Source organism: Vipera ursinii (genome assembly GCF_947247035.1).
Source record: "Vipera ursinii genome assembly, chromosome: 2".
Taxonomy (NCBI): domain Eukaryota; kingdom Metazoa; phylum Chordata; class Lepidosauria; order Squamata; family Viperidae; genus Vipera; species Vipera ursinii.
Window position 1 is genome coordinate 291,749,716 of NC_139513.1, and position 25,641 is coordinate 291,775,356.

At 45.6% G+C, this 25,641-nt stretch overlaps 1 protein-coding gene across 3 annotated transcripts; it reads left to right on the forward strand.

Moving 5' to 3' along the window:
• The first annotated feature begins 647 nt into the window (after positions 1 to 647).
• On the forward strand, positions 648 to 23,433 carry DCTN3 (dynactin subunit 3). Of its 3 annotated transcripts, XM_083354914.1 has the most exons (7): positions 9,221 to 9,387; positions 14,851 to 14,937; positions 16,094 to 16,174; positions 18,382 to 18,465; positions 20,827 to 20,885; positions 21,691 to 21,749; positions 22,939 to 23,433. In XM_083354914.1, exons 3-7 carry the CDS (start codon positions 16,132 to 16,134, stop codon positions 23,027 to 23,029), a joined length of 336 nt encoding a protein of 111 aa, XP_083211040.1. In that variant the 5' UTR covers positions 9,221 to 9,387; positions 14,851 to 14,937; positions 16,094 to 16,131; the 3' UTR covers positions 23,030 to 23,433. The 3 variants fall into 3 exon arrangements, with proteins under 3 accessions (XP_083211039.1, XP_083211040.1, XP_083211041.1); XM_083354913.1 differs by lacking the exons at positions 9,221 to 9,387; positions 14,851 to 14,937 and adding an exon at positions 648 to 1,646 and having other exon boundaries at positions 16,088 to 16,174; XM_083354915.1 differs by lacking the exons at positions 9,221 to 9,387; positions 14,851 to 14,937 and adding an exon at positions 10,868 to 11,150 and having other exon boundaries at positions 16,088 to 16,174.
• Positions 23,434 to 25,641: the final 2,208 nt, after the last annotated feature.

The following is a 25,641-nucleotide window of genomic DNA, read 5'->3' on the forward strand; positions in this document are numbered from 1 at the left end:
TGTTTGAATTGAAAGCTTTGTTATTGTGTTTTTTCTTTTAAGACAAAAGATGTTAATGTATGAGTTGTTTTTTTATAAACGAAAACCTCAGTATTCAGATTAAATTGCCGTGTTGGCACTTTGCGATAAATAAGTGGGTTTTGGGTTGCAGTTTGGGCACTCGGTCTCTAAAAGGTTCGCCATCACTGCCCTATACTATTCAGGACAAATGGCTGCCCAATCTTTTCTTGAAAACCTCCAGTGGTGGAGTAACCAGAACTTCTGGAGGCAAGTCGTTCCACTGATTAATTGTTCTCACTGTCAAGAAATTCCTCTTTATTTCTAGGTTGAATCTCTCCTTGATTGGTTTTCATCCCTTGGTTTTGTGTTGCCTTCTGGTGCGTTGGGGAATAGGTTGAACCCCTCATCTTTGTGGCAGCCTCTCAAACACTGGAATACGACTATCATGTTGCTCCAGGTCCTTCTTTTCATTAAACTAGGCATACCCAATTCCCACAACTTTTTCTTCATATGTTTTAACTCCAGTCCTCCAGTCATCTTTGTTGAATATACTACTTCTTCTTCAAGCTGTGACTCCGGTGTCATTCTTATGCAAATCCTGGCTCAAACCGGAGCAGGATATTCTTCTGACATGCTAGTTGGGGATTATGGAATGGATGGATCCCTGAAGGGGATCCCAGTTGAAAAGATCTTCCACATGGCCAAGTCCCACTTGCTCTAAGTCCAGAGGGCTACCATAAGCCTCATAGCCAGGCATGTGAATCAGATGTATGACTGCGATGCAACAGGTAATGCAAAAGCTGAGCTGAGCTGAGCTGGCCTTTGAAGGTTTCCAGATCTTCTACCCATCACACCAACCTTCCAATCCTTGAGGGGCCCAAGGAAAGCAGGTGTGAACTCCACCTTTACTCTTCATCACCTGGGAAGCGGGGAAAATCCGGAGGATAGTAGGAAGTCAGAACTAAGCCAGGATTCTTCGCACAAACTGCCTGCAATTTCCACTTCGTGTTTTGGTTTAACGATTTCATGGTAAGTCTGGAAGGAGGAGAAACAAAGCAAAGCATCAGAATTGGGACACTCTCAAGAACACCAATTGGCTTGCAAATCTCTGCTCATCAGCAGCTCTGCAGGGAGTTGGGGGTCAAGCTATTCTCCAAAGCACCTGAAGGCAGAAGCAATCGAAGGAAACTAATCAAGGAGAAGCAGCATAGAACTAAGGAGGAATTTCCTGACAGTTAGAACAATTAATCAGTGGAACAACTTGCCTCCAAAAGTTTTGAGTGCTCCATCACTCGAGGTTTTCAAAAAGAGATTGGACAGCCATTTGTCTGGAATGTTATAGGGTTTATTTCTGAGGAGAGGGTTAGACTAGAAGAGCTCCAAGGTCCCTTCCAACTCTGTTAGTCTGTTTCTGTTCTGTTATTCTGTCACTCTGTTGCTCATCTTCCTTCCCCTGTTCTGACCACTTTCTACAGGGGGAACGATCGAGAGCATCCTTTCATACAGCATCACAGTCTGGTTTGGAAGCATCCCTGCTTCAGACAGGAAGGTGGTGCAGAGAGTGGTGAGGATGGCCGAAAAGATCATTGGCAGTTCCCTCCCTCCCATCCAGGACGTAGCACAGAAGCGTTGTTTGAGCACGGCCCGTAAGATTATCTGGGATAGTACTCATCCTCTTCGCGACCTGTTTTTCTTGTTACCTTCTAGGAGGAGACTTTGTGGTATCCGCAGCAGAACATCCAGATTCAGCCATAGTTTCATTAACCTTGTGAACTCTCAAGCTTCCTCCTTCCGTTATATATTCAAGATGGGCAGTATTTAATATTTTATTGTTCTGTATATGTAGGGGTGTAGGTCTATACTTATGTTGTGTATAGTATGGTTTAGGTGTGTGTCATGTATGTGTTTGACTTTGAGAGCGGGCAACTAAATTTCATTTTTGATGTGTGCCATTATGCCCACTGTAAAAAAATGACAATAAAGGTTATCTTATCTATTCTGCTGAGAGATATGTCGAAAGAGGTCAGCCTTTTGAGCAAATTCTGGCGTAAATTCATGAGCCACATGGCCTTGTTTTGGAAGCTGATATGGGTGCTGCCCACCGGCCAGGTGGTTGGGAGACCTCCTGACAAAACATTATGCAGAGATTAAATCATCTTTATTTTTCATAGCATCTTTTGGCAGACTGGGAAATTCAACGAATCTGGGCTGGAAGATGAGAGTCAACATAAGATGGCAAGGATGTCGCCTCTGTTCCCACTCAAAGCTCAAAGGACTTTATTTTGGTCGTTGACCAAGATCCACTCAAAAAAAGAAAATAAAAGAAAGACAAGCTAAATGTACCATTCCCAATGATAACAGTGTTGGAAGGGACCTTGGGAGCCCCTTCTAGCTCTATTATTTTTTTATAATTATTTATTATTTATCATATGGATAGCAATATTCCAATATTTGAGGGGCCGCTAAAAAGACGACGGGTGTGTATGTGTCAAACTATTTTCCCAGGTCCCTGGACAAACTGTACACTTACGTCAACTTTTGAAGCTTGCAGCGCCTTTGTATCAACTTCTGGCACAGCTGCCTGATTCCTTTATCTCCCAGGCTGTTATCGCCCAGGTTCAGCTCCAAGAGGGTCTGGCTGGTCTCCAAAACAGAGGCCAGGTTTTCACAGGCAAGGGCTGTCATGCCACAGGAGTGTAAACTGCAATAGAAGACAAGGACACCTGTGACCCCATCATGCTTGGGAGATCAGAAAAGCCTTCCTCGCTACAGATAGTCCTTGACTTACAACAGCTCATTTAGTGACCGTTCAAAGTTACAACGGCACTGAAAACAGTGACTTAGGACCGTTTTTTTCACACTTAAGACCATTGCAACATCCACATGGTCATGTGAACAAAATACGGATGCTTGGCAACCGGTTCATACTTAGGACAATTGCAATGTCTGGGGTCATGTGATCCCCTTTTGTGACCTTTTGACAAGCAAAGTCCATGGGGAAGCAAGATTCGCTTAACCACCATGTTCCTAACTTAACAACTGCCATGATTCGCTTAACAAATAATGCAAGAGAAGTCGTAAAATCAGGCAAAATTCACTTAACAAATGTCTCACTTAGCAACAGAAATTTTGTTGTCATAAGTCGTGGACTGCCTGTTCTGGTTTTCAACCTACAAACATTTGTTCAGCGACGGTCCCAAGTTAGGATGGTGCTGAATGGATGGTGGTTAGGAGTGGCCCTCAGAGTTCCAGCCATTCCAGAAACCCAGATTGTGATCTTAGTCAAGCTATTCTCCAAAGCACCTGAAGGCAGGACAAGGAGCAACGGATGGAAACTTATCAAGGAGAGAAGCAGCCTGGAACTGAAGAGAAATATCCTGACAGAACAATTAACCAGTGGAATGGCTTGCCACCAGAAGTTGTGGTTGCTCCATCACTGGAGGTTTTCAAGAAGAGATTGGATAACCATGTTGTTTAAAATGTAAATTATCACAGCCTTTTTCTCATTTTCTTCTTGTGATAACACGGGAGCACAAATATCTGACAGTGGTTTGTTCAAAGAATTGTGGTGTAATATATAACATGAAACAACAACATTCAGGGAGCATACAGAATACAAGATAGTTATCCAGGGGTGGACAACCTTGGCTTTTTTATGACTCATGGACTTCAACTCCCAGAATTCCTGAGCCAGCTATGCTGAGGGGAAAGGGAAAGGTTTCCAAGCTGAGCCATGCTGGCTCAGGAATTCTGGGAGTTGAAGTCCACGAGTCATAAAAGAGCCAAGGTGGCCTAACTCCTGTTATATACAAACCGCTCAAGATTCCAACTGCAATTCTCCTCAGACACTGTCTCTTAAAGGGATACTATCCCCAAATACTCTGCTGACTCATTCTCTATATAACACTTCTGCTGGTCAGCTGCTAAATTATAATTACCTTGACAAGCCACTTGTCTGAAATGGTATAGAGCAGGGGTGTCAGACTCGCCACATCACACAATGTGTCGCGACATATCGTGATCTTTTTTCCATTGCTGACAGTGGGGTGGGCGCGGTTTCTGTATGATGAAACCAGCCCGCGGGCTGGCAGTTTGACACCCCTGGTATAGAGTTTCCTGCCTGAACAGGGGTTGGACTAGAAGACCTCCAAGGTCCCTTCCAAGTCTGTTATGAATTAAACAGTGGAAGGGCTTGCCTTCAGAAGTTGTGGGTGCTCCATCACTCGAAGCTTTCAAGAAGAGACTGGACAGTCATTTGTCTGGAATGGTATAAGATCTCCTGCTTGAGCAGTGGGTTGGAGTAGAAGACCTCCAAGGTCCCTTCCAACTCTGTTATTCTGCTGAGTGCTCTGGCAATCAGCTTGTATTTATGGCTGGTTACGAAACACACCGTGATCGCATGATCGGGTTTTTTTGCCACTTTCCCCACTGCAAACAGAAAGAAGGGAATTGCTGGTGATATCTGAGGGCAAGGGTGCCTGTTTGGGTGTTTTCCTACTTCCGACTCATGCAAAGGTCTCCAAGAAGCACAACTGTGACATTCACACAACCAGCTACATGCTCTGTAGGATGGTTATTAAAAGAATGCAAATGACCACCTGTCTGCAAGGAGTATAAATCTTTCCATCCAGTTAGAGCTGAAGAAGCTTCTTGCATGAGAAGCGAAATGTCTTCAAAGAAAAACAAGGAAGTCCAGTTGCCTGAGCAAAAAGCATCTTTGGGATTGGATGCTGTTATCTTATGCTACATGTAAAGCAGTAGTTTCTGTGGGCAGATATGCAAATCAAGACATTTATCCAATAACTGGGCCTGTTGGAGAGCCAGTGGTCTTGCGGCGAAGGCACCAGGCTGCAAAACAGGCGTTGTAAATTCTAGTTCCACCTTAGGTACAAAGCCAGCTCGACTGTTCGTTCTCTGTTGGAGAAATTTCTCCTTCCCAACATGTGTTTTCTGCTCACTTTGTCCACTACTGGCAGCAAAGCCTTGAAAATAATTGTGAGTTGCAGCTGACGAGAGCAAACCACAAGGAAAACAGGTTGCCATGCCTTGAGGAGAGATTTCGGTCTGAACGGGGTGCAAGACCTCAATAGGAAATTTAATAGGCACTTAATGAGTGTTATCACTAACTTCACAATCGAGACAAAAGCTAGGAGTGGTACCAAGAAGTATGGAAAGACACACGCTTGGCACTACAAGACGAGTCAGAAAGATCCGCAGGTGGATTAGAGAACAAAAGAAACTACACAATGCCATCAAGAGAGTCAAAGAACTGAAAGGGAAATGGGCTGGTCCACATAGCAAGGGGGACCGAGGGCAGGTGGACCTAGAACGGATCCCACTTGATCAAAAGCGTCCACGAAAGAGACTGTAAGCAAGACGGATCGAGGGCGTCAGCCAAGTCCTGAGGGCCCAATTGGCAAAAGAAAACTCAGGACCGTGGGGGTTGGAAACAGGCAGAAGAAGCCATCATCCTGCGGTGGATAGATAATGATGATGATGGTTTGGACCTCAGAACGTGGAAAATATAGGAAATAAGAGGTCTGGCCTGGCACGAACAAGGAGGCAAAGACAAATTCTCTCTGAGTCACACATTTACTGAGATCTGGACAAAGATGAGTTATCCCATAAGGTTGGGAAGAGTATTATGAATATCAGAGGTCTCCAACCTTTTTGTTTTGGGAGCCCAGAAACTGAGGCAGGCACTGCTACATGCATGTGTGCAAATTGGCCACGCACAAGCTCATGCGCACATGCAAACGGCCGCACACAACCACATGTGCATATGCAAACAGGGCTGTGTGGGTGTGAGTGCTGCAAATGGGGCAGCGCTAGCGGTGGCAGGATGCTATGGGTGGTGCTAGTGCCAGTGGGACGCTCGGGGGCAGGAAGGTGCTAGCGCTGGCAGGATGCTCAGGGTGGTGCTAGTGCCAGTGGGACACTTGGAGGCAGGGAGGCGCTAGCACTGGCGGGACGCTATGGGTGGCACTAGTGCCGGTGGGATGCTCTGGGCTGGGGCGGTGCTAGTGCCGGTGGGATGCTCAGGGCAGCACTAGTGCTGGTGGGACACTTGGGGCGGGGTGGTGCTAGCGCTGGTGGGATGCTCAGGGTGGCACTAGTGGGAGTGTGGGGGGGTGAGTGCACGCAGGCTGGTGGCCAAGCAACTGCAACCCGGTAGTGGGCCACGGCCCACAGGTTGGGGACCCCTGATGTATATAATACTTGTATTATGTTCCCAGCAGTTGGGGGACATAGTTGTAGTCCCTGACTTACAACCATTCATTTAGTGATTGTTTGAAGTTGCAACAGCACTGAAAAAAGCAACTTATAACCATATTTCACACTTACGAATATTATAGCATCCTGACGGTCATGTGTTCAAAATTCGGATGCTCGGCAACTAATTCATATTTATGACCATTGCAGTGCCCTGGGGTCACATGATCCCCTTTTGTGACCTTCTGGCCAGCAGTCAATGGGGAAGCCAGGAGATGGTGAGTTCTAGTTCCGCCTTAGGCATGAAAGCCAGCTGGGTGACTTTGGGCCAATTATCAGTCTATGAATTCTAGTCCCCACTTAGGCATAAAAGCTGATTGGGTGACTTTGGGCCAATCACCAGGAGAGGGTGAGTTCTAGTCCCAACGTAGGCATGAAAGCCTACTCTCTGAGCCCATTTGTTTGTTAAAATAATGAACCAGGGATACAAACCTGTTGATAGATAAGTCGGTACCAGTAGGTAGGTAGGTAGGTAGGTAGATAGATAGATAGATTTTATTTCATTTTTTTTATTTTAATCCCATTTATATCCCGCCCTTCTCCGAAGACTCAGGGCGGCTTACAATCTAAGCACAAATCAAATGTGCTTAGCAATAGACAGACAGATAGACAGACGGACGGACGAATGGACGGATAGACTGACAGACAGGCAGGCAGGCAGACAGATATAGATAGGCTGGCAGACAGACAGACTGACAGACAAATAGGCAACGAGAACCTGACCCATCAACCATAGTTCTTCCTTTCTCCTCAGCGCAGCAGGGAAGGTCAACGCAAAGGACCAACACCACATCTGGAAAACCCATGAATTTACCCAGCAAGGCTGCAATTGGGTTATTGACGTGCAATTTACAGAAAACACTATCGAAATGATTCACACTAATGTTATTTAGCTGCAATACTTCCGTAATAAAAGGAATCAATGAGAGAGAGAAAAGACCTGTCCGGGGATTTGATTTTCTCATTTTAATGACATACTTATTTACTCCCGCCAATCCTCCGATCGGATTTTCATTACACCACCCTGCGCTGTAAGTGGACTGGTATTGATAGGACCTGCTGACTTCAGCCGGCTTCCGGAGGGCACAAATTAAAAATAACTCATATTCGGTGACAAGGTTGCGCGCTAAATACCTGCCCCTGTAACGGGCATGTCATTATTTGAGAACGAGCAAAACTCAGGAGTCCCTCCCTATACAAATATATTTTCCGAAGCTGATTTACAACAGCAGATCTTTAATCTGCAAGCTCAGGGCCAGGTTATTCTAGTGATTAAGGCACCAGGCTAGAAACCAAGCGATGGCAAGTTCGAGTCCTGCCTTAGGCAGGAAAGCTGGCTGGGTGACTTTGAGTCAACCACCAGGAGACAGCGAGTTCTAGTTTCATCTTAGGCATGAGAGCTGGCTAGGTGACTTTGGGTCAATCAACTAGAGATGGTGAGTTCTAGTCCTGTTTTATGCACAAAAGTCAGCTGGCTAGGTGACTTTTGGTCAATCAACAGGAGTCTGTGAGTTCTAGTCCCGCCTTAGCCATGAAAGCCAGCTGGGTGACTTTGGGCCAGTCCCTCTCTCTCAGCAAAACCCACCTCACAAGGATGTTGTGGTGGGGAAAATAAGAGGAGGAAGGAGCACCGTATTAGGTATGTTCTCCACCCTGAGTTATTTATAACAGTAATAAAAGTGGGATATAAATAAATTTATCCCCTTTCCTGTGCTGACCAGCAACACATTAACTAGGCTAGCTTATGACTGAGTAGCATCCATTGCACACCCTACTGAAATTTCAATTACGTTTTTTGTTTTGTCAGTTTAGCATGTTGGCCAAACTCCGCTCGGTGGATTCATGTGAACTTTAAAAGTATCTTCCCCGAAAATGGGTTGCTTCAGCAGCCAAGGAGGAAGCAGCCAATCACTCCCAGGTCTTGGTCTGGAGGGATGAGGATCCCCAAGCAGCACTGTTGAGAGTGGCCCCTTTTCTGGGGGGTGCACTGGTGTGTGTGGGGGGGGCGCCCTGGTTGGGATGCTAAGCCAGGATCCTCCAGGATAAACCTACCACCTTTCGGAGTTGGTACAGCTGCAAAAGAGATGTGGGGGAGCATAGAGACTCAAAGCCAAGTTCTCTGGAAAAATGGGTGGGAGGAGGCTTGGAAAAGGGTTCACAGCTGCCATTGAAGCTCCTCCCGGAATGGTCCTGGAAGAAGCCTCCAGGGATTTTGGATTTTGTTGTGCTTATGAGTCACCACGAGTTGTGTTCTCATGATCAAATCTTTCCAATCGATGGGCAGGTTAGATCTGCGGCTTTCATTTTGTCCCCAATCAAATCAGTCAAAGAATAAAGCTGGAAGGGCTCTTGGAGGTCATCTAGTCCAACCCCCTGCTCAAGCAGGAGACCTTATATCTTTTGAGACAAACGGCTGTCCAGTCTCTTCTTGAAAACCTCCAGTCATGGAGCAGTGATAAGGGCTTGGGCTTTCATTAGCAGCAGGCTCGCTTTTCAGCAGAGCTCAGATGCAGGATGCGCATGATCCCACGGAGGTCAAACCGGTCAAGATGGCGCCCCCCATCCCCCCCCCGACATCCCGCCACAATCATGCAGCAAGGATATTCGACCAGTCTTCATTCCAATTCCAGGGAAGCAAACCTCCCTCGGGGTCGGGTGATGAGCCCCTCGGGCTTGGGATGATGGGCGCGGCTCCCCGCTGCTGAGGCTTCAGGCCCAGAAGCCGACCGAGACGCTTCCGCGCGTCTCCATGGCGACGCCGAGTCCAAAGTCCTTCGCTTCCGGTTTCCCTGAGGGAAAGATCCGGGCCGTGTGCATCCATCCCAAGGAGCGGCCATAGAGTTCTGAACGGCTGGTGACTAGCCTCTCACGTGGCGTCACTCTCCTCCCGCTCCGCCCTGACGCGGGGATAACCATAGAGGTGCGCTGTCGGAGGCTAGAGCGGGCACTCAGGTCGGAAGATTCTGATTGGCTCTTCGGCTCCAGTTGACGGGTGGAAAGCCAAGATGGCTGTGCTTGAGGTGCAGCAGCTTCAAAGCCGCCTCGACGCCTTGGAGGAGCGGATGTTCGGGGCCCCCGCAGGAGCCGCGTCTGCGGGGGGCACTCGGAAGGCAAGTGCTGGGGCTGAGGGTGGGGGGGGCGTCACCTCCATGTGGGGGCAGGTATCACAAAGCCCATCATCCCCTGGCAGCCGCAGGTTGAGCTCTGCTGCCCCTGGCGTGTATTGTGAGGTGCGGGGCAACCAAGAAGAGAGAGAGGCACTGCATTTTATTTTATTTTGATTTTTTATTCTTTTAAACTGACACATTTCATGTCTCTGTTCCCACGACGACACGTGTAAACACGTGTAAACGTCAGAAAGGGGGTTCACTGCCCGGGTGCACTAACCTCCATCTAGGTCTGGCGTGGGAACAGCTTGCCTGTCAGTTGAACGAGGAATTTCCTTTTCCCCCCACGCCAAAAATGACCATTGGCTCTCAGAGTCATGGATGCCGGAGGTTTTTGAGAAAAGATGGGACAACCATTTGTTCAGGATGGTATAAGGTCTCCTGCCTTGAGCAGGGGGTTGGACTACATGACCTCAAAGGTCCCTCCGAGTCCTAAGATTCCTTGATTCAGCTGAAACATTCACCCCCTGCCCTCTTAGAGAAATAGCTTGCAAGCCGCCCTCTTCAACCGAGCATGGAACAGAATAACAGAGTTGGAAGACATCCTGGAGGTCTTCTGGTCCAACCTCCTGCTCAAGTAGTAGACCCTACTTCATCCTGGACAAATAGTTGTCCAATCTCTTCTTAAAAACTTCCAGTAATGGAGCACCCACAGGTTCTGGAGGCAAGCCATTCTACTGATTAATTAATAGAGCTGGAAGGAAACTTGGAGGTCTTCTAGTCCAACCTCCTGCTCAAGTAGTAGACCCTACTTCATCCTGGACAAAAGTTGTCCAATCTCTTCTTAAAAACTTCCAGTAATGGAGCACCCACAGGTTCTGGAGGCAAGCCATTCTACTGATTAATTAATAGAGCTGGAAGGAAACTTGGAGGTCTTCTAGTCCAACCTCCTGCTCACGCAGGAGACCATATCCCATTCTGGACAATTGGCTGTGTCCTTAAAAGCCTCCAGTGATGGAGCATCCACAACTTCTGAAGGCCAGCTGTTCCACTGATTAATTGTTCTAACTGTCAGGAAATCCCCCCTTAGTTCTAGGTCAGGGGTAGGCAACCTCGGCTCTTTTATGACTCATGGACTTCAACTCCCAGAATTCCTGAGTCAGCATAGTTGAAGTTGAAGTCCATGAGTCATAAAAGAGCCTGGTTGCCTACCCCTGACCTAGGTTGTGTCATGTAGCACCACCTGGGCCCCTTAGCCGTTTTACCTTTAGATGGGACAGGCAAAGATGTTCCCCAAAGAGGTCCAATGTTGGGACAATTCTTCTCTGCAGGGACCACAGAAGACAGTGTCCGTCCAACGCCCTACCAGTGTCTCCGTCAATTGCTCTGCAAAGACCTGCACTGCCAGGTGTGCCTGCAAGTAGCTCAGCACGCCTGGCAGCTAATTTATTGGCATCACACAGAGCACTGTGGCCACACCAAATCCAGATTCCTGCTTTCTTCCAGGCCTTGCAAGGAAACCAAAGTCTCCACTGCCACCTCAGTAGAGGAAGAACAGGAGTCCTGCCTCTGGTCCTCCAGTGTGACCTCTGCCTGCCTGGGACCTATTTCCTTTGGCCCAGAGGGCACAGCATCCACTGATACAACCCAGCATGTGGCAAGTGTCGCAGCAGACTGAGGAGCTGCAGGTCCCTTAAGCACCACAAAAGGGTCCTTCAAAAGCAGAAGAGTAGCAGAAGCTCCAAGCCAGCTTCTCCCGAGGCTGCCAAGGTAGAGGAGATGCACTTTCCATCTGTGTCCGTTTGTGTCCGTCTCCTTCATGGAAGAAGCTATGATTCAGAGCTTAGAGTCTCACTGGCTAGCCAAGAGGCTCCAGCATCTGCTGGGGATGTGAGTGCTGCACGTGTTGCTCTCAAACTTAAGGCAAGGTTAGACAAATTATCAGCATGCATAAAAAATCACATTAATTGTTCAAAAGCATGCCAAAGGCATGCCAAACTTTCAAAAGCATGCCAAACTTTCAGTAAAAAGTTGTTTGAATTGAAAGCTTTGTTATTGTGTTTTTTCTTTTAAGACAAAAGATGTTAATGTATGAGTTGTTTTTTTATAAACGAAAACCTCAGTATTCCAATTAAATTGCCGTGTTGGCACTTTGCGATAAATAAGTGGGTTTTGGGTTGCAGTTTGGGCACTCGGTCTCTAAAAGGTTCGCCATCACTGCCCTATACTATTCAGGACAAATGGCTGCCCAATCTTTTCTTGAAAACCTCCAGTGGTGGAGTAACCAGAACTTCTGGAGGCAAGTCGTTCCACTGATTAATTGTTCTCACTGTCAAGAAATTCCTCTTTAGTTCTAGGTTGAATCTCTCCTTGATTGGTTTCCATCCCTTGGTTTTGTGTTGCCTTCTGGTGCGTTGGGGAATAGGTTGAACCCCTCATCTTTGTGGCAACCTCTCAAAAACTGGAATACTGCTATCATGTTGCTCCAGGTCCTTCTTTTCATTAAACTAGGCATACCCAATTCCCACAACTTTTTCTTCATATGTTTTAACTCCAGTCCTCCAGTCATCTTTGTTGAATATACTACTTCTTCTTCAAGCAGTGACTCCGGTGTCATTCTTATGCAAATCCTGGCTCAAACCAGAGCAGGATATTCTTCTGACATGCTAGTTGGGGATTATGGAAGGGATGGATCCCTGAAGGAGATCCCAGTTGAAAAGATCTTCCACATGGCCAAGTCCCACTTGCTCTAAGTCCAGAGGGCTACCATAAGCCTCATAGCCAGGCATGTGAATCAGATGTATGACTGCGATGCAACAGGTAATGCAAAAGCTGAGCTGAGCTGAGCTGGCCTTTGAAGGTTTCCAGATCTACTACCCATCGCACCAACCTTCCAATCCTTGAGGGGCCCAAGGAAAGCAGGTGTGAACTCCACCTTTACTCTTCATCACCTGGGAAGCGGGGAAAATCCGGAGGATAGTAGGAAGTCAGAACTAAGCCAGGATTCTTCGCACAAACTGCCTGCAATTTCCACTTCGTGTTTTGGTTTAACGATTTCATGGTAAGTCTGGAAGGAGGAGAAACAAAGCAAAGCATCAGAATTGGGACACTCTCAAGAACACCAATTGGCTTGCAAATCTCTGCTCATCAGCAGCTCTGCAGGGAGTTGGGGGTCAAGCTATTCTCCAAAGCACCTGAAGGCAGAAGCAATCGAAGGAAACTAATCAAGGAGAAGCAGCATAGAACTAAGGAGGTCTATACATATGTTGTGTATAGTATGGTTTAGGTGTGTGTCATGTATGTGTTTGACTTTGAGAGCGGGCAACTAAATTTCATTTTTGATGTGTGCCATTATGCCCACTGTAAAAAAAAATGACAATAAAGGTTATCTTATCTATTCTGCTGAGAGATATGTCGAAAGAGGTCAGCCTTTTGAGCAAATTCTGGCGTAAATTCATGAGCCACATGGCCTTGTTTTGGAAGCTGATATGGGTGCTGCCCACCGGCCAGGTGGTTGGGAGACCTCCTGACAAAACATTATGCAGAGATTAAATCATCTTTATTTTTCATAGCAGCTTTTGGCAGACTGGGAAATTCAACGAATCTGGGCTGGAATATGAGAGTCAAGATGGCAAGGATGTCGCCTCTGTTCCCACTCAAAGCTCAAAGGACTTTATTTTGGTCGTTGACCAAGATCCATTCAAAAAAAGAAAATAAAAGAAAGACAAGCTAAATGTACCATTCCCAATGATAACAGAGTTGGAAGGGACCTTGGGAGCCCCTTCCAGCTCTATTATTTTTTAATAATTATTTATTATTTATCATATGGATAGCAATATTCCAATATTTGAGGGGCCGCTACAAAGACGAGGGATGTGTGTGTGTCAAACTATTTTCCCAGGTCCCTGGACAAACTGTACACTTACGTCAACTTTTGAAGCTTGCAGCGTCTTTGTATCAACTTCTGGCACAGCTGCCTGATTCCTTTATCTCCCAGGCTGTTATCGCCCAGGTTCAGCTCCAAGAGGGTCTGGCTGGTCTCCAAAACAGAGGCCAGGTTTTCACAGGCAAGGGCTGTCATGCCACAGGAGTGTAAACTGCAAGAGAAGAAAGACAAGGACACCTGTGACCCCATCATGCTTGGGAGATCAGAAAAGCCTTCCTCGCTACAGATAGTCCTTCCTGCTTTCATCACAACAAATATGGTTTTAGTATCATCTCTTAAAATACAACAAATGTATTCTCTTCTTCTCATATCCCATCTCTTATCTATTAACAAATACTTAAGCGTTTTCATTGTCAAAAATCAATTAAAAGTAATCAGAGAGAACAACTTACCTATTTTAACCTTTTTCTTCCTTTTACTTCTAACCATCCTAATCTTTGGTCCCTTCAAACAACGCCGTAAAACTTGATTTCTTTTCATTTCTTCTTTGTCCCTCCTCACAAAATTCTTGAAAACTTTAGCAAGCTTCTTTTTTAAATCCTATATAGGAAAATTATCCAAGTCATTCTCTCAGTTTGTGGTTTGCACAGGTAGTCCTTGACTTACAACCATTTGAAGTTAACAACGGCACTGAAAAAGTTACAACCAGTTCTTGCACCCATCATTACAACGATCACAGCATTCCGACAATCATGTGATCAAAATCCAGGCACTTGGCAGATGGCAAGTATTTACAGTTGTTTCAGTATCTCATGGTCACGTAATCTCCATTTGATGCCTTCTCTGCCTGTTTCCAACAAAGTCAATGGGAGAAGATGGATTTTCTAAATGACCACATGATTCCCTTAATACCTGGGGTGATTTGCTTAACAATTGTAGAAAAAAAATCATAAAATCAGGTGCAACTTAATAATTGCCTGGCTTAGCAATGGAAATTCTGGTCCCAATTATTGTAAGTCAAGGACTACCTGTATATATCCCTTTAAGACTTCAGCCAGATTCTTTTTTATGTCCGCTGTAACCTCTTTTTCCACATCATTCTTGTAGCCTCTCATTTTTAAATCCACTCTCAATCTTGTTGGTTAGGATGTGTTCCTCTTTCATCACATCTTTTAGAAACAAATTAGTTATAGAGGAAGACCCTATTAAAATTAACTTCTGGGTCCTGTTCAAAAATATCCTTCAGCGTGTCCAGCACTGAAATATTTTGCTCAAATTCTGTAATTTTAAATCGAGTTCTTCTCCTTTAATTGTATTGTTTAGTTCCCTCTAGTGTCCGCTGTTTAGTAAAGTACATTTTTATTTATTACGCATTATTGAAAAGTCAGTTTAAAGCAGTGTTTTTAAAAAGTTGGCAACTTTAAGACAGGTGGACAAATGCTAGCTGGAGAATTCTAGGGGTTGAAATCCATTCATCTTAAAACTGCCAATTTTAAAAAAACACTGATTCAAAAGCAATCTGTTTGCAGCTTTTTTTCCCCTGTCTCCAGTTCTGAATAAATGGCCTTTCCCCCCTCTAGGTAGCAGATGGCTTAGGCAAAGTTCAAGGTGCCTTGGGAAACATTGCAAGCAAAAGGGAGAGAGTTAAAATTCTTTTTTAAAAAAAAAGTGGTTTTCTATTTTTTTCTAAAACAAAATGCTGCTTTGTCCTATCAACTGTCTTAAAAGAGGTCTTAAAAGAGCCTTGGTGGAGCAGTGGGCTAATGCCTCCTTAAGTAACACCAGCTGCCTGCAATTAGTGCAGGTTCGAGTCCCACCAGGCTCAAGGTTGACTCAGCCTTCCATCCTTCCCAGGTAGGTAAAATGAGGACCCAGATTGTTGGGGGCAATTAAGCTGACTTTGTAATAATGCTGCTTGAGGTGTGTGTGAAAGCCCTAATAAGCAGGCATATACATAGAATGAAGGCTACTGCTAAGCTTGTAAGCCGCCCTGAGTCTTCGGAGAAGGGCGGGATATAAATGGAATTAAAATAAAATAAAAATAAAAAAATAAATAATTGCTAAATGTTGACAAAGTCTGTTTTAAACTGACGAACATTTCCAGATTGGGTTTTTTGAATGTAATACGCCCTTTGCCCACTGTTGATGGCAAAGAAATTCATAAATATGAATTTATGAATTTCTATAACATTGATTTTTGGAACCTTTTGATGATTATATTTTTATTTAGCCATATTTGCTGCCCAGCATCTCTTGGGAGCTGCCTAGTAATGTAAATAAATGAACACTGTACGATCCTCCTTTTTCTCCCATTATAGGTAGTCCTCAACTTACAACAGCTTGTTTAGCGACCGAAGTTACAACAGCACTGAAAAAAGTGACTTAGGACCATTTTTCATACTTAAGACCGTTGCAGCATCCCCGTGGTCATGTGATCAAAATCCAGATGCTTGGCAACTGACTCATATTTATGACGGTTGCAGTGTCCTGGGGTCATGTGATCCCCTTTTGTGACCTTCTGACCGGCAAAGTCAGTGGAGGAGATGGATTCACTTAACAATCTGGGTGACTAACTTATCAGTTGCAGTGATTCACTTAACAACTGTGGCAGGAAAAGTCATAAAACTCACTTAAGAAGTGTCTCGCTTAGCAACAGAAAATTTGGGCTCAGTTGTCGTAAGTCAAGGATTATCTATATACAGAAATGGGAACAAAAGAGCATAGGAATGTACAATTCAATCCTTTTAAGCATCCTGCATATGTTTCTATCGTTCCTACAGTCTAAAATTCTATTTCTATTTTATGTTGTTCTTCCTCTAAGTTGAAGACATCTTGAAATACCTGGATCCTCAGTACATTGATCGAATGGCTGTGCCAGATGCCATGAAGCTACAGCTCATCTTGACAGGTAGATCTATTATAGGCCCTTACATTACGGGCTTTTTAGCGGTAGATTTTAATGTATAAAATGCTTCTTGCACTAGGTTTTTGTCAGTCACTTTAAATTGAAATGATCCGAATCCTATATCTCAAACGCTGTTTTTTAGGTCATATTCCTGTGCACATTTACCTGAATGAATGAACCTTTATTGTCAAAGTACAACCATGTATACATTGAGATTGGCTGAGCCTCCCTTCGTGCCCCCACCCCCAACTTACAGTGATATAAACCATCCATCTTATTACACCGTGTGAACTAATTGCACAACGCACTGGCCTCGCAAGTCAATCATGCATAAAGTTTATAAAATTATTTCCCGTTCAAAACCCTAACAGCCCATGGATAAAAGCTGTTCTTCAGCCTGTTGGTATGGCTGGCTATACTATATCTCCTACCCGATGGTAGGAGAGTAAAGAGATACCGTCCAGGGTGTGAGTCGTCCTTAAGAATTTTCCTCACTCTTCCAAGGCAGCGAGCCCTGGCGAGGTCATCCAGTGGTGTCAGGAGACAGCCCACAATGTCTTGTGCTGTGCTCACCACCTTCTGTAATGCTTTCCTATCCACGGTTGTCAGACCAGCATACCAAACCACAATACCATACGAGAAGACGCTCTCTATAGTAGACCAGTAAAAGAGGGTCATCAGCCGTTGTTCTACCCTGTTCTTCCGCAAGATCCTGAGAAAGTGAAGTCTCTGTTGGGCCTTTCTGGCCACCTGGGTTGTATTAACTTTCCAGGTAAGATCTTCGCAGAGGTAGACTCCCAGAAATTTAAAGGAGGAAACTCTCTTCACACAGTCCTCCCCGATGTAAAGTGGGGCAGGTTCCTCCTTTTTCCTCCGGAAGTCTAACACCATCTCTTTCGTCTTGCCGATGTTTAGGTGCAAGTTGTTGTTACTACACCATATGGATAGTTTTTGTACCTCCGCCCTGTATGCTGTCTCATCCCCACCTGTAATAAGACCCACCATGGTAGTATCATCTGCAAACTTAATTATCACAGTAGATGGGTCGGATGATACACAGTCATATGTGTACAAAGAGTACAAGTACGGGCTAAGCACACAGCCCTGTGGCGAGCCGGTGCAAAGCTTCAGGGGGGTGGACAAAGCGGACCCGACCCTCACTGTAACCGGTCCCTAAGAAAGTCTTGAATCCAATCGCAGATGGGGAAAATTTCAAGTCAGTCAGCTTCTTGATGAGAGTGCTCGGCAAAATGGTGTTGAAAGCCGAGCTATAATCAACAAAAAGCATCCTGACAGAGCTTCCAGGTTTCTCAAGATGACTTGCTACAGAGTGTACAGCAGTAGCTATGGCATCGTCTGTCGACCTGTTTCCCCTGTAGGCAAATTGATGTTTATTGAAATCCAGTGGGAGGCATGTCCTGAGATCTTGGAGAACCAGTCTTTCGAAGCATTTCATGACTACAGACGTTAATGCAACAGGTCTGTAGTCATTCAGGCACTCAACTGCAGTTTTCTTGGGGACTGGGACAATGGTAGCTGCTTTCAGGCACGATGGTACACAGGCCGTTTGCAAGGAGATGTTAAAAATCCTTGTCAGGACCCCTGCTAATTGATCGGCACAATTCCTGACCACTATCCCCAGCACCCCATCTGGGCCTGCGGCTTTGCTGGGATTCACAGCCTTTAATACAGCTCTCACTAGGTCTTCAGATAGGGTGAGTTGCTGAAAATCAGAAGGCCGGCCAGCAGAGGCTACGGGGTCTGGTCTTTTTACCTCGTAGCGAGCAATGATCCTTATGGTACCTCAGTGGTGCATAGTTCTAAAGAGATCAGTTTTAAGCTACCGGTATTTTAACGTTTGTTTTTTGGTAGCCCGTTGTCGATTAGTTGTTAATCTGTAGGGTCCTTGGTGGTCTCTGAGCTTGGTGGTTTTCTCGCAGACCTTCCATGACCTAACTAGGTAACATCCTCAGTGCTAGGAGGGAATCGAGTTTGCCAAGGAGAGAAGGAAGAGGCGGTGGAGAAGGACCGTGGGGTCCTTGGTGCTCTCTGAGCTTAGTGGTTTTCTCGCAGACCTTTCATGACCCAGCTAAGTAACATCATCAGCGCTTGTCAATCTGCTGCATCTAAGCATAGGTCACATGATCTGTTGCAACCGGACCAGCAAATAGTTTTTGCCTGACTTACGTCATGCTTTTTCCCGTCACCAGAAGAACAATCCATCGTGGCCCAAGCAGCACTTCTGGAACAGGTGAAGAGCCTGCAGCCCTATTTGGACAGCGCACATATCAAAGGTGAGTGACTCCCTGTCCTTTATCCCTGAGAGAATCCAGATCACGTGAAGTACTAATACCACTTTACAATGCCTTGGTAAGGCCACACTTGGAATACTGCGTCCGGTTTTGGTCGCCACGATGTAAAATAGATGTTGAGACTCTGGAAAGAGTGCAGAGAAGAGCAACAAAGATGATTAGGGAACTGGAGGCTAAAACATATAAGGAACGGCTGCTGGAATTGGGTATGTCTAGTTTGATGAAGAGAAGGACCAAGAGGGGACATGATAGCAGTCTTCCAATATTTGAGGGGCTGCCTCAGAGAACGGGGTGGTGGTCAATCTATTCTCCAAAGCAACGTTCCCCAACCTTTCCAGGGCTTTGTGGATCAGCAGGTGGGGGGAAGAGAGGGGATGGTTTCGTCTGTGCGGTGGGTGAGCGTGCAAACTCCCATTTGCACAAGTGGGCGTGTGCTCCTGCCACTCCCACAAGTGCAAGTGTAGCTTCCTGTGTTTGTGTGCTTGCCTGCCGCATCTGTGGCCCAGTTCCAAATGGGCCACGGCCCGGTCCTGAGGGACCTCTGCTACAAAGCACCAGAAGGCAGGACAAGAAGCAGCGGATGGAAACTAATCCAGGAGAGAAGCAACTTAGAACTAAGGAGGAACTTCCTGACAGTGAGAACAATTAACCAGTGGAACAACCTGCCTCCAGAAGCTGTGAATGCTCCAACACTGGAGGTTTTTAAGAAGAGACTGGACAGCCATTTGTCTGAAATGGTCTAGGGCAGGGCTAGGCAACCTTGGCTCTTTTATGACTGGTGGACTTCAACTCCCAGAATTCCTGAGCCAGCCACGCTGAGGGGAAAGGGAAACGTTTCCAAGCTCAGACATGCTGGCTCAGGAATTCTGGGAGTTGAAGTCGACTAGTCATAAAAGAGCCAAGGTTGCCTACCCCTGGTATAGGGTCTGCTTGAGCAAGGGGTTGGACTAGAAGACCTCCAAGGTCCCTTCCAATTCTTGTTATTCTGTTACTTATGCCGAGTCCTGTGGCTATTATACTTTTCCCAAGTATTGGTTGCTCACTTGATTCTGATTCTGAATAATAATAATAATAATAATAATAATAATAATAATAATAATAATAATAATAATAATAATAATAATTGGAAAGGACCGTGGAGATCATCTAGTCTAACCCCCTGCTCAGGCAGGAAACCCTGTACCAGTGATGGCAAACCTTTTAGAGACCAAGTGCCCAAACTGCAACCCAAAACCCACTTATATATCATCGGGTGCCGGGTGGGCGTGGCCCTTTGGGTGAGCGTGGCTGCAGTGGTAGCTACAGACTGGGTGGGACTAAAAATTTCAATCAATCAATTCCAACTTTATATAATAATAATCATAAGTTGGAAGGGACCTTGGAGGTCAACTAGTCCAACCCCCTGCTCAGGCAGGAAACCCTATACCATTTCAGGCAAATGGCTGTCCAGTCTCTTCTTAAAAACTTCCAGTGTTGGAGCGTTCACAGTTTCTGGAGGCAGCTTGTTCCACTGGTTAGTTGTTCTAACCGTCAGGAAGTTTATCCTTAGTTCTAGGTTGCTTCTCTCCTTGACTAGTTTCCATCTGTTGCTTCCCTGTCCTGCTTTCAGGTGCTCTGGAGAACAGCCTGGCTCCCTCTTCTTTGTGGCAGCCCCTGAGATATTGGAACACTGCTATCATGTCGCCCCTCACCCTTCTCTTCATTAAACTACACATACCCAATTCCAGCAACCGTTCCCTATATGTTTTAGCCTTCAGTCCCCCAATCATCTTTGTTGCTCTTCTCTGTACCCTTTCTACAGTCTCTATATCTTTTTTACATCATGGTGACCAAAACTGGATGCAGTATTCCAGGTGTGGCCTGGAGAACTTTTTTTTCCCACGAGAAGTTGATTAATTGAACCTTTTTTGAGGGGTACATGGCGGCAGAGGCCTAAAGGGAAAAGGTTTTATAAAACCCAGCTGAAGGCCTAGGACTGGGGCAACGGCATGCGTGCCCACAGAGAGGGCTCTGCATGCCACCTGTAGCATACGTACCATAGGTTCGCCATCACGGCACTATACCATTTCAGACAGATTCTTCAATATAGGTAGTCCTCGATTTATAACCATTTGTTCAGCAATCGCTTAATAGTGGAGAGGCTTCCTGGGAACAGATTCAGCTTCCGAGCTTTACAAAAAAAATTGTTTGAAGTTTGAACAGAGAAGATAGTAATGGGAGAGTTTTCTGAGCCAAACTGTTCCCTGGACAGGCCCCAAAGGCCATTTGGGGAGGTGGGACCCCCATTTCCATTTTGAACAGTCGTAACAAGAGGCTGGCCTCCTCTTTTGCAATCTCTTGCAGCTTCTTCTGATCATGCCACCAAGCTCCAGCGACTTTCACAAATACACCTTCAGCAACAGGTAAGCGCCAGGCTGGAAAATGCTACGAATTCACACCCCTCTTTTTAAGTAGCCTGTGTCCACTCCCACCTGAGGCCCTGCCTGTCGGTAGCAGAGGCATTACTTTCATTATGAATGAACCTCCTTCAAAATTCAGTCGACTCTCCAATCACACAACTGCCCTCTTGTATTTTTTGACAAATCAAGCTGGGGGTTGGGTGGCTCATTGCACTGTACAGCGGACCATAAATTTAATAGTAAACCAACTTAAAACTGACCAAACTTTCTCACGTGGTGTATGAAGGCAGCCACTGACTAACTCTTCTTGATCCGGTCTGGTTATCTCGAACATCCCTAAGATGCCTTATTTGTACAAGAAGTTCAAATCTGTAACAAGATCTGTAGAAAGTTCTCTTGTTTGAACATAAAGCTTCGCGGCTAGATCAGGAAACTCATATAGGACAGGAAGAGGCAGTATTAAAAGGTTACTTTCTGTGATTCAGAAATTGCTAAGTGGCTAATTTTCTTTTGGGAAATTAAAATCTCCTCTCATTTGGCAGCCATCTCTCGACATCTGAGAGCAGAGAAATTTTTTAGCGTTTATCTACTACATGGTGCCAACAGGGTCCTTTCCCCCCCCCCCACTGATGCTGAATCTCCCACATTTTGTTTTAACTAGTAACCACAAATCTTGAGAGTTTGCACGATTAAGAAATAAACTCTTGTCTGTGAAGTGGGACGGAGCATTTGAAGCGGTTTGCACTTAAAATACCAAATCCCCCAGCTGAGGAAACGGGGATTGACTGAATTCTTTTTCATATTGCAGGATCAGTGTGAAGCTGTGACAGAGAATGTCCGTTTGCTTCTAGACGATTACAACAAATTGATATCCTTTTTTCCTCACTAAGTCTGGAGCTTGTAATACTCTGCAACTCACACAGAACTGCCCCTGGTTCGCTACCTCAGCTTTCCTCTTGACTGCCTTACAAGCTTTGATCTAACTTTTGAAGTCCCTTGGCTTGTCCATCAGAGTTTCATTCGCTTGCTTCTGCATTCACAGAAGCATAAAATCCTAGGGCTGGAAGGGACCTTGGAGGTCTTCTGAGGTCTTCTGATCCAAACCCCCCACCCACCCCCCCACCGCCCAAGGCAGGAGACCTCATATCATCCTGGACACACGGTTGTCCAATCTTTTCTTGAAAACCTCCAGTGATGGAGCACCCATAAACTCTGAAGGCAACCTGTTCCACTGATTAATTATTAACAGAACAACAGACTTGGAAGGGACCTTGGAGGTCATCTAGTCCAACCCCCTGCTCAGGCAGGAGACCCTATACCCGTGGCGGCGAACCTATGGCACATGTGCCACCAGGTAGCACACAGCCCTCTCTGTGGGCACGTGCGCCATCGCCCCAGTCCTAGGTCTTCAGCTGGGTTTTATAAAACCTTTTCGCTTTAGGCCTCCGCCACCGTGTGCCAAAAAAAAAAAGGTTCAATCAATCAATTTCAACTTCTCGTGGGAAAAAAAAAAGATATCGGAAAGTTGGAATTGATTGATTGAACTTTTTAGTCCCACCCAGTCTGCCGTTACCACCGCAGCCACGCCCACCCAGTGGGCCACCCCCACCCGGCACCCAACAATACATAAGTGGGTTTTAGGTTGCAGTTTGGGCACTTGGTCTCTAAAAGGTTCGCCATCACTGCCCTAGGCCACTAGAGCCAAATGGTTGTCCAGTCTCTTCTTAAAAACCTCCAGCAATGGAGCATTCACAAGTTCTGGAGCCGGGTTGTTCCACTGGTTAATTGTTCTCACTGTCAGGAAATTTCACCCTACTTCCAGGTTGCTTCTCTCCTTGATTCGTTTCCTCCGTTGCTTCTTGTCTTTGCCCTCGGGTGCTTTTCAGAAGAGGTTGACACCCCCTCCCCGCATCTTCTTTGTGGCAGCCCCTCAAATATTGGAAGATGCTACATTGCCTCCCCTAACCCTTCTCTTCGTGAGAAGGCTCAACGTTTCTCCTGCCCGCTTTTTTTTAGCTTTTTTCTCAGCTTCTCTTTTCCTTAAGGATGTCCTGCAGACCCTCCTCCTTTCCAAACAGTTTGTCCAATGGGATGAGATGCTGACTGAGCTGGAAGCCGCCAAGCAGGTGAAGCCCACACCCAAGTGAAGACCAGGCCTCCGTTGGACTTCAGCTGATCTCCTGCTTCAGATCCCAAATCTCCATATTAACAGCAGCTGCCTAGGAACCGCTAGCACCCTTCAGCTTCATTTGCTAGCGTAGTGTCCAGGGGTGTCCGATCAGGGGTGTCCAATCTTGTCAACGTGCTGGCTGGGGAATTCTGGGAGTTGAAGTCCACAAGTCCTAAAGTTGCCCAGGTTGGACACCCTTGGTGCCTTCAATCTGGAAGCTACCCCCTGACCTTATGGGCCTAAATAGTCTCTAGATCCATCTTTTTTTAAGGTTGCTGTTTAATTTATTTTTAGTCTTCGTTCAGCCCATTCGTTGGGAATGCACGACTTGTTCTTGTGGACCATAATAATAATAATAATAAAATCCTCATGAATCCTCAACAGTCTGGCCAGCGTTTGTTTCTTTCCTCCTCTCCATCCCATCCTTTCCTCTTCTTCCTCTTCCTTTCCCTTCCATTCTCTCCCGTTCTTTTCTCCCCCTTCCTCCCTTTTCTCTTCCTCCTTCTCCCTTTTCCTCTCCTCTCCCCTCTTCTAATCTTCCTTCTCTTCCTCCTCCTCCCTCTTTCTTCCACTCCTCTTCTTCCCTGCCCTCCTCCGTTCTCTGCCTTCCTCTTCTCTTCCTCCTTCCTTCCTCTTCCTTCCTCCTCTCCTTCCCCCCTCCCTCTTCCCGTTTTCTCCCCACCCACTCCCATATTGGCAGCTGCATTGAACAACTCTGATAAACTTCCCCTTTCAGTTCTTGTCTCTCTGAATTTCCACATATTTTAGGGCAGATTCCTGGAATTATTCCAGCCCCCTTCTGTAGATTAGCGTGAATTGATTGAGGCTTATTCTGTTGATCATATCCCATCCTTACTGAGTGACTAAGGATTGACTGTCTTCAAATCCTAACTCGGAATAAACAAACTGCAACTCCTCTGTTCTACATGTTCTCCCCAAACCAACCACAAGATGGCGCACTATCTTACTTGGGTTTATACAGAATTCTCAGATGAAAGCTTGAGGTCCCCAAAACTTACTGAACCATAAGCTGCACAACCTCGTTTCAGGCTGACCTAGTGCACAGTTCAAATCGAGTTGAGTTCCAGCCAAGGGAAGACACACTGCTTGCCATGTGACAAAATACAAAAAAATTGAATTAGTTCATCAGCCTTCTATGTAGCATAAGGATTGGACCCAACAGGAATGCTGCCGCTTGAAAAACCTGAAGTTAGCAAACGATGCAACGAACAGCAAAAGGCTTTCTCTTAAGTATGTTCAAAATCAGAGAACTTATTTTATTTCTTAAACACATTTCTATCCTACTGCGATCAAAAAGGAGTCGTGTTGGCCCAGGGGTTAGAATGCAGCATTGCAGGTCAACTCTGCCCACTGCCAGCAGTTCGATCTTGACCGGCTCAAGGTTGACAGCCTTCCATTCTTCTGAGGTCAGTAAAATGAGGACCCAGATTGTTGTGGGCAATTGGCTGGCTCTGTAAACCGCTGAGGGCTGTAAAGCACGATGAAGCTGTATATAAGTCTAAGCGCTTTTGCTAAAAAGATCCTCGCTAGTTTATGTAGAATGTAAAACATCCGTGGTAACTTTTAAAGTAACACAATGCCTTACTAAAAGCAAGAACGAGCCAAACATACAAAAATGAAAACAATAAAAACAGAATTTAAGATGGTAGCAGTTTGGATATGATTAATTCTGAACACAGTCACACCTATTTATGAGAGGCTGTGCACACTTAGACAACCACCTGACTGTCAGTTTTGTAGTGCTATTTTTTTTCACCCTAAAAGATTTCAGTTTGTTTTTCAGTTGAACTGTACAGCTTGTATGTTATATTAATGGTGGCGTGGGGGGAAATCTGAAGTGATTAATCTTGGCCTGTGTTTTTTTTACATCTCAAAAAGCTGGCATTTTGACAGGGATGTGTATAGACCAGGAGTCTTCAAACTTGGTGTGTGTGCCTGGCTGAGGAATTCTGGGAGTTAATAGGTCAACCTATTATCCAAAGCGCCTGAGGGAAGGTCAAGGACCATTGGATGAAAACTAATCGAGGAGAGAACCAGCCTGGAACTAAGGAGAAATTTCCTTAGTGAGAACAATTAATCAGTGGAACAGCTTGGCTTCTGAAGTTGTGGGTGCTCCATCACTGAAGATTTTTAAGAAGAGACTGGACAACCATTTGTCTAGACCAGGGCTCTTCAAACTTGGCCCTTTTATGACTTGTGGACTTCAACTCCTAGAATTCCTCAGCCAGCATGCCTGGCTGAGGAATTCTGGGAGTTGAAGTCCACAAGTCATAAAAGGGCCAAGTTTGAAGAGCCCTGGTCTAGACTCTTCATAACCGCTGTATACGATATTACAGCACTTTACAAATGCTGAAAGGACGCCAGATGAAGACTCGAGAATTTCTGTTCCAGAGTGTAGAATATAAAATAAGGCATTTAAGTTGCAAGAAAAGAAGTTCTGACTCAATGGGAGAAAATGTCTTGGTGGAAGAACAGTCAAACAATGAAATCAGCCAAGCAGAGAAGGTCTGGGCTCCGTTGTGCTGGATGGGCTCATCAAAGGCTGGACAGTGGTCAGATTGGGAGAGC

What these genes read in the sequence shown, in the direction of transcription:
- DCTN3 (XM_083354913.1), top strand. Translation starts at nt 1,571, where the DNA reads ATGGCCGAAAAGATCATTGGCAGTTCCCTCCCTCCCATCCAGGACGTA. An exon ending in GCTACAGCTCATCTTGACAG is followed by an intron (nt 16,175 to 18,381) that starts GTAGATCTATTA and finishes TCCCGTCACCAG; the next exon opens with AAGAACAATCCATCGTGGCC. An exon ending in CTAGACGATTACAACAAATT is followed by an intron (nt 21,750 to 22,938) that starts GATATCCTTTTT and finishes GGATGTCCTGCA; the next exon opens with GACCCTCCTCCTTTCCAAAC.